The 9284-nt window shown below is 39.3% G+C and overlaps 1 protein-coding gene across 1 annotated transcript; it reads right to left on the bottom strand.

Moving 5' to 3' along the window:
* Window positions 1-7962: 7962 nt before the first annotated feature.
* On the bottom strand, window positions 7963-8707 carry LOC130956842 (uncharacterized). The gene is made up of 2 exons (XM_057883803.1): window positions 8558-8707; window positions 7963-8241 (listed from the first exon to the last, which is right to left on the bottom strand). The coding sequence occupies exons 1-2, from the start codon at window positions 8705-8707 to the stop codon at window positions 7963-7965; spliced, it is 429 nt and encodes a 142-aa protein (XP_057739786.1).
* Between the last annotated feature and the right edge of the window lie 577 nt (window positions 8708-9284).

The following is a 9284-nucleotide window of genomic DNA, read 5'->3' as shown; positions in this document are numbered from 1 at the left end:
CTATATTTTTGAGTCAAATGTCAGGTCATATTCTCATACTTAAAATTTGACTTATGTCAAATTTGTTAAAAAAAATATTTTATAATTAAAAGTTAAAGTTGACCATATATTTGCAAGTAATAATGATAGTTTATATTTAAAATTATTTTTATATATTTTATAACTTAAATTAAGTCTTAACATACAACATATATTTTGTATTTATTTTATTTAGTTTGTTGATACTAAAAAATTAGTATAAATTAGTATTATATATTTTATTTTATTTGCAAGTAATAATGATAGTTTATATTTAAAATTATTTTTATATATTTTATAACTTAAATTAAGTCTTAACATACAACATATTTTATTTAGCTACTATAAATTAGTATTATATAAATTATAAAATTTTATTATTATTATCCACTTTATTAAAAAAATAATTTTCTATGTATATGTAACTTCTCATAACGTCTTAGAAGTAAAATTTTAATTAATATTTTTTTTAAAAATAAAAAAATGATTACCAACGAATTTCTCTAGAATAATAAAAAAAATGTATAAATATTTGAGTCATAAGGATAACAAGAGTAATGATCCATATTAATATTATATTTATAAGAATGCATATTTTACTTCTGGATTGTCACAAGATAATAGATTAGAATTCATAACCGGGATAATGAAGCAAGCTCGTAAGGCTTTAAGATCATATGTCAAAAAATTGACATTCTACTAACTTTCAATAATAATATTTCAAAACTAGAATATATTTGAGATAGCTATTGACACGAGTTCTCAAATAATATTTTATAAAAATAAAAAATAATATTGAACATAAAATATAAATTTTATTAATTATAAATAATAAAAAAATTTTAATTAGTGATAATTTTAAGTTGATTGAATTTAACACTATTATGTATGTGCAGAATTAAATATATGGGATAATGAACTTAAGTAGTTGTAATTATTTGATATAGATGAAATTTTACAATCCTATAGTAAAACAAAAAGACTATTCTCCTCTATTCTTAGTAATTGAATTGATAGTGTTTTGTTTGCTAAAAAAATTGTTATAAAAGAACTAAATTTTGAGAATGATGAGTTAAAATAAATAGCCTCAAACACATTAACCTTTACAACACATGTAAATTGAAAAAACATATATTTGATAAAGTAATTATGGTTTTATGTCATGAAGAGGTTTCGGCTTTGTTTATAGATACAACAACATTTCAAATGACATTGCATTTTTATTCTTTCATAATAGAAGAATAGGATATATTAAGATTTAAAATACTATTAAATATAATTGATGATTCTATTATTTAAGATCTAACTCAGTTTTCTTTAAGTAATGTTTTAGTGAGAACTAAACTTATAATTTGAGAAGATGCTTATACGGTTAATAGGAATGTTCTTATTTATTAAACACTTGATAAAATATTTCAGCAATATCATGATGTTTTCCTGTTATATAACAAATATTTGTATTTAAAAAAAAAAAAGTGGCTGTGCTTAACGAATACATACCTATAAAATACGGACAAGAGTACGGACACGAGTTATAGACACATTGAGTTTTAATTTTTTATACGACAAAGGGATACAACATATTTTAATTTTGTTGCATTGTCAAAGTAAGCCAGTTTTATATATGTATTTAATTACGAAATACTATTTTAATAAAAAATAACTAATTTTATATTAACTGCGTGAATAATCAACAAAAGAACGAATGTAATTAGATAACTCTATAAAATATTTTATATTGTCAATGCACTAAAATTAAACTCATATATAAAATATTTTTTAGATAAATAATATTTTAATATTATATAAAGATTTAAAATAATAATAATAATATATACTATTTTTAAACTCATTTCAAAAATATAAGTTAAGAATAAGATTGGACAGGACTGACACATGTAGTATTTAAGGGTGTCCAAACGTATTTAGAAAAATATTTTGTATTTTTTATTAAGACATAGTTACATACAAAAGACACACGTGTCGAGCGAGTGCCGAATGAGTATCTTGTTTTGGACACTACAGCTCGAGGAAGTGTTTATGCTTCATAACTTTAGGTAAATAATTTCTATCATTCCACAAGGGTCAAGACAAGATCTTGCATTCAATTGTGTATTCATTTATCTTATCTTTATTAGTTTTATAGTGGAAACTCAAGTGTAGTCAACTTCACATAAAGTTGATAACTAAGAGCCGTCAGATAAAAATTTAGTCAAATTAGTAAAATTATTTAACGGCTCTCAACTATTAACTTTACGTGAAGTTGACTACACCGGAGTTTTCACCTAGTTTTATTAGGTGTTCAAACTAATAAAAAAAATATGAAACTATCTCTAAGTATAAATATAACTACTTCAACTCAAAAAGAGATAAAAATAGGTTAATAAGTTTCAACAGGTAATAATGTTGATCATATTACTTTGATTCTGTTCGGGACTTCGTGTGCCAGACGGGTCGGGAATATTCTCCGGGTGAGACCGTGGGAATTGGCCTGGATCTGCGTCTGGTGAGCGAGACGTGAGGGCAAACGACCTCTCGAGCTGCTACGATGTAAGGGGGGTGCCACCTACAATGACACTCCGACGCTCAAGTCAGAAATGATACAGATGGCAGTGAGAGTAAAGGTGGTAGTGACGTACCGTGGGGGAGGGGTAGGGCCCTCCCCATATATACCCTGTCAGGGGTGGGTCCCGCAAGAACAGACCCACCTTCCTCGAAGTTTTCCTACACAGCTGTCGTGTGGTGGGCCGAGGGACAGGTGTCCGGGTCGGTTTTCCGGTTCAGGTTCGACGCCCATTGGTCTGGCAGCTTGGGTCGGGTAGTCCTGTACGCCGGGTCAGATCAAGCAGGACGCCAGCTAGGCTGGGCCGCAACAGTGCCCCCAACGCACCAGCTAATGTTGTAAGCAACTTGGGTGGCGCGTTTCGTTGCTTCTGGTAGCTTTGTCGCTTGGTCGGTTAATCATCGGTGGTAGTGGGGGCGTGCCCCCTACGCGCGAGTGAGGCTCGTCACTTCAAGGGAACGTCTTTTGTTGCCTCGTTTTTCATGCCGAGCATTTAATGCTCTTAATGGGTGATTTGAACCCTGCGTGAAATGACTGTTTTGCCCTCGCCTTTCGCGCTTCTCCTGCGTCAGTTACTATTCAGTTTCTCTCTCCCTTCCTTTTATGCTTCATTCTCCAAACCATAATCATTTTTTCCTTCTCATCTTCTTCCATTTTCTCCATCTTTTCTGCTACGAACCGCCTATTTTGCCTAAATCTCCCCAAGGACTTCCAACCTTCCTTGATCATTCCCGTCATCCTGGTAAGTTGCTTTTCCTTTCCTTCGTTCTTTTAGTTTTGCCTTGTAGTTATGCCGCTTTTCTTCTATTTCGATTTTGCATGTGTACTGCGCATTTTGTTGTGTGATTGATGGCGTCAGTGTTAGGTAGATACACTAGGGGGTAACCATTCTGGGTTTTTAGTGTTTAGGTTTCATTTTAACTATAGATTCGGTGTTTTAGGCTCAACTGTAGATACTGGATAGGAAAACTGTAGTTTCTAGTGTTAGTATCGGTCTTCTGACCTCTTAGACTGACTTTGAGTGGTCCCTCCACTGTAGGTATGGCTCAGCGTCCAGTCGCGAGGGTTCCCGTCGTGAGAGCACCGTACGATCGATATGCATGGGTGACTTCAGACGTGAAGGACACCCACAACCAAATGACATTAGAGGAACTTACAGAGTTCCGACAAGCCGACTACCTATGCAGGGGTGGTGACGAGGAGGACAACTATGAAGTTTTCATTCCTGCCGACCACGAATGGATATTCCACATAAACTTGCACACTCCTCGGATCGCTGATTGGCTTTGGGTGTATAAACCAATGTTCACCAACTTAGGCATTCGCCTACCCTTCTCCCCTTTCCAAATGGCGCTACTAAACTGATGTGATGTGGCACCGTCCCAATTGCATTCGAACAGCTGGGCCTCTATCCGCTGTTTTGAGATGGTTTGTGAATACTTAGAGTTACCGGCCTCCGTTGAGGTCTTCCTGTTTCTCTTCATCTTAACGAATCCTTCCAAAGAGAAGAGGGCCAAGAAAGGCTTCATGTCCTTCCGAGCAGCCCAAGGTCGAAGAGTCTTCGGTTTGTTCGAGGATTCTTACCATGGTTTCAAGGACAAGTACTTTAAGGTTCGCCCTATGGAAGGTCGGCATCCCTTTTGGCTGACCATGGAAGGGGAACGTCGTATCCTGACCTATTGGAGTTTCGGGCCGGGGGCGAACGCCTTCACGAATGTGACCTATAAAGGGTTATCTCCCGAGAACAAAAAGGTTGCCGACATTCTGTTGACTATTTTTGGAAAGAACCATGTTAACCTCCATATCCTCATGGGTGATCAGGACATGGCTAGGAATTATATAGGTGTGTCATCGTTTGGTTGTTGCTCGTACTTGATTACCTGTTTAACCGACTAACGAGCTTTTGTCTGTTGCAGTGTCAATGGCTGGTGAATAGGTTAGGCTTGACGCTTTGTTCAACACATTTCTTCTTGAGGGGAGCGATGATGATTCTGCCACCTGTACTAATGAGGTGCCTCCCAATGCTGCTGTCGAGGCCGAGGCTCAGTCCCAACCTACTCCGGGGGAGGTGATTGGGACTAGTGCTGGTTCGAGTCCCCGACCAGGGGTCGAGGTGGAGGGTGAAGGTCCTGAGGTGATTGTTGTTGACAACCTAAGAAAAAGGAAACCATCTTCTAGTCTTGAGGGAGTTCTCACGGTGATGGAGAAGAACTTTGATGCCGGGACCTTCATCGATTCCCAAATGCTTCCCGGTACGGAGAACTTCTTCCATGGTGGGGATCTCACCTCGCAGGCTAAATGGGTATACCGCACCTTGCTCCGGCAGCCGCCATAGCGAGGAAAACAAGCTTTAATCTTCAGTCAAGGCTAATGAGAAGTACAAGGTTAAGGTGAAGTTGCTTCAAACACAGCTAGCTGCCGCCGAGGAGAAAGTTAAGTCTTCCGATGAAGCGGTCGCGTGACTTACCTAGCGAGAGCTTGCTTTGGAGATCCAACTTAATGCCGCTCAGGGTCGGGTGAAAGAGCTGGAGAAGGAGCGTGATGTGGCCCTCTTGTCAGCGACCGCAGCCAAGACTGAAGCAGCCGAGCTGAAGAAGAAGTACAAAGAGACTATGAAGCATGGCCGCAATGCTATTATGGCTACCGAGGAGGCTCTGATAAACCCCGTTTTGATGGTTTATCTTGTGCTTGATTTAGGGGATTTTATGACCTTTTACCCACATTTATTCAATGAAATAGCATGGTTTTATAACTTCTCCCTTAATTGTGCTTAAGAGTGAAAACATGCTTTTTAGGACTTAAAATAGCTAAATCTAATTCTCCTTGATTCCATTAGATGCCTTGATATGTTTGTTAAGTGATTTAAGGTTTAGGAGGCAAAGATTGGATCAAGGGAATGAAGAAAGAAGCATGAAAAGTTGGAGAACTCATGAAGAAATGAAAGAACCGGAAAGCTGTCAAGCCGACCTCTTCGCACTTAAATGACCATAACTTGAGCTACAGAGGTCCAAATGATGCGGTTCCAGTTGGGTTAGAAAGCTAACATCCGGGGCTTCGAAACGATTTAATATTTGCCATAGTTGCTACATGTATGGTGGCGCGCACGCGTATAGTACGCGCACGCGCCGTTGTTGCCACCTGGTTCACTTAAAGCAAAACGTGGCTAGCGAATTCTAAAGCCTTGTGGGCCCAATCCAACTCATTTCTGATGCTATTTAACCCAAGGAGTGAAGAGGGAAACATAAGTTAGTTACCACTAGTCTAGTTTAGCTTAGTTTAGTAGTTAGAATTAGTTTCTAGAGAGAGAAGCTCTCACTTCTCTCTAGGATTAGGATTAAGATTAGGTTTAGTTCTTAGATCTAGATTTTAATCTTTGCTTTCTTCTACTTCTACCTTTCAATTCTTTGTTGTTACATTCATCTTCCTCTATTCTTTTGTTGTAATTTCCTTTATGTTGTTCTTATACTTTGTTGTAGATCTACTTTTGTTCCTCCTATTCTCTTTCAATTCAATTAGAGGTAATTCATAATAATTGTGTTCATTTGATTTATTGTTGTTTAACTCCTTGCAATTGAGTAGTGTAGATTTACTTTTCTTGCAATTTTACTATGCTTTCCTTTTATGCCTTCCAAGTGTTTGATGAAATGCTTGGTTGGATTTTAGAGTAGAATTTTATACTCTTGGCTTGGAAAGGTAACTTAGGAACTCTTGAGTTACTAATGTCCAAGTAATTGATGATTGGGAGCCATTTACTCTAGTTCTCACTAATTGAATTAGTGAAGAGTTAGGACTTATGGACTAGGATTGATATAGCTCATTTGACTTTCCTTTACTACTAGTTAGAGGATGATTTAATGAGATTAATCCTTGCCAATTCTCATATTGTGGTTAGTGATTAGGATAGAGATCCTTGACCACCAACCCTTGCCAAGATCTTTTTTAGCCATTAGTTTACTTTCTTGCCATTTATCTTTCATGCCTCTTATCAAAACCCTAAAAATAATTCATAACCAATAACAAGACACTTTATTGTAATTCCTAGGGAGAACGGCCCGAGGTTTGAATACTTCGGTTTATAAAATTAGGGGTTTGTTACTTGTGACAAACAATCTTTTATATGAAAGGGTTATTGTTGGTTTAGAAACTATACTTTACAACGAGATTTCATTAGTGAAATTCTAAACCGTCAAAAATCTAATCATCAGGCTCTCAAGGCTCAAGTGAAGCTGCTAGCTCCCGACATTGACACCTCGGCCGTTAGCATTTTCAAGACCATCAAGGATGGGAAGATTGTGGACATGCCGAAGAAATGATGTAATCTTATGTTGTATCTTATTTGGATTTCTGTGTAGCTTTTTGAACACTTGTAGTTTTAGCAAACTCGTTCACCGTTTCGTTGGTGGATAACAAATTTCTTGTTTACCGTTTTAACGACTTCCTAGTTGAGTTTTATTACCGTTTTGTTGGTAATTAATTATTTGCTTGCACTTGTTTACCATTTCGTTGGTAATTAACGAAGCCAGATTGTGGCTTTATGTTTGAGTGCTTGATACTTGGCCTTATTTAATAGCCATTTGTTGTAGCGCTTGCGGCTTCAGTGGTTCCCGGGGTGATCAGTCCCGGAATTCTGTGTCGTTTTGGAATTGGTTACCTTTACTTGGCAAAAATAATTTGAACAATATCGATTAGTGTACTAAAGTTTGAAACGAGATGTTTGAAATAAGGGGAGGCAATCAGTGTAGTAAATTATCATTCATATAGACAACCAATGGGGAGCAATATAAACATAAAGTAGTACGAATCTTACTAAACCGGTTAAACCGGCAGACCGTTTGCTCGTTGGGTGTGCCTCGGCTTCTAGGAATAGAATCTTCTTAGGTTTCTCGCGTTCCAAGTTCTAGGAACTTCCCTTCCATCTAGTCGTTCCAACTTATAGGCATCATTGCCGAGCACCTTCTTCACCCTGTATGGACCTTCCCAATTCGCCGCCAACTTTCCTTCCCCTGGTGTCGGGAGTCCGACATCGTTGCGTCGTAAGACTAGGTCGCTCGGCTCAAAATCTCTTTTGAGTACTTTGGTGTTGTAACGTAGGGTCATCCTTTGTTTCAACGCCATTTCCGACAAGTGGGCCATCTCTCTATTTTTATCCACTAAGTCCTTTTCTACGGCTTCTGCGACTCCTCCCTAAAGTAGTCGTGGGATCGGTTCCCTGATCTCCACAGGAATTATCGCGTCTACCCCATAGGTGAGCCGGAAGTGCATTTTCCCGGTAGATGACTGTTGAGTTGTGCGATAGGGCCAGAGGGCTGAGGCTAACTCGTCTGCCCATGCTCCCTTCTTCTGGTTAAGTCGCTTTTTGAGGCCTTGTAGGATGACCTTGTTTACTGCTTCGACTTGGACGAGAACTTCTGCTTTATGCCCAAGCCGGCGAGAAATTCTCCAAATTTCTTATCGGCAAATTGTGTCCCATTGTCCGAGATGACGACCTCTGGGATTCCAAATCTGGCTATTATTTGTCTCCACATGAACTTTCGACAATTGGCCGAGGATATGCTAGCCAACGGTTTGGCCTCTACCCACTTTGTATAATAGTTGATGGCAACAATTAGGTACTTGACCTGTCCAAGTCCGACCGGGAAAGGCTCTAACAGGTCGACTCCCTATTGTGAGAATGGTCGGGAGGCCATTAATAGGCTCAGTTCAGCCACTGGTGCTTTGTGAAAGTTGGCGTTCTCTTGCATTTTTCACGAATTCTTTAGATTCCGTCATCATTGATGGCCAGTAGTAACCTGCCCTGACGAGTTTTCGAGCTAAGGCCTTCCCTTCAATGTGATGGCCGTAACATCCCTTGTGAACTTCGCTTAACACGTAGTTTGTTTAGTCGGGGCGTAGGCACTTCAATAGGGGTTGGTTGAGTCCTTTCTTAACCAATTGTCCTTGTATTATCATATACCTGGCCGCTTCTCTTCTTAGCACCTTTGTCGTCTTGTCGTCATCAGGGAGCTTACCCTTTTCCATGAAATCAATTATTGGATGCACCCAAGAGGGAGGGTCGGTTGCCCGTGTTATGTGCAGGGTTACCGTTGGTTCCTTCACTAAACCTTGAATTAGAGATCGGTTCCCCATTCCTGGCTTTGTGCTCGCCTGCTTTGATAAGAGGTCAGCCCGGGTGTTCCTCTCTCTCGGAATGTGCTACACCGTGACCTCGTCGAACTCCTCACTCAGCTTTTTTACCCTCTCCAGGTATTTTTGTAAGAGAGAGTCCCTGGCCTGGTACTTTCCATTAATATGTGACGTGACGACCTGGGAGTCGCTGCACACTTCCACTGTGGAAGCACCGACCTCTCTTGCCAGAATTAGGCCTCCCAAAAGGGCCTTGTATTTTGCCTGGTTATTGGATACCGGGAACTCAAACTTAACCGATTGCTCGTACACAACCCCCGTTGGGCTTTCCAGGATGATTCCTGCTCCCCTGAACTTTTGGTTGGAGGCTCCGTATACATGGAGCTTCCACCATGTGATCGATGTCTCGAAAGGGTTTCCCGTTACTTCTACCAGGAAGTCCGCCATGGCTTGGGCCTTGATTGCGTGTCTGGGTTTGTACTGCAAATCATACTGGGACAATTCAATTGCCCAGGTCATCATCCTGCCCGCTAGGTTGGGTTTTTGTAGCACTTGATGGATTGCTTGGTCCATTCTAACC

The sequence above is a fragment of the Arachis stenosperma genome, chromosome 10, assembly GCF_014773155.1.
Source record: "Arachis stenosperma cultivar V10309 chromosome 10, arast.V10309.gnm1.PFL2, whole genome shotgun sequence".
Classification (NCBI taxonomy): Eukaryota; Viridiplantae; Streptophyta; class Magnoliopsida; order Fabales; family Fabaceae; genus Arachis; species Arachis stenosperma.
This window is presented reverse-complemented; position numbering and strand designations above follow the sequence as displayed.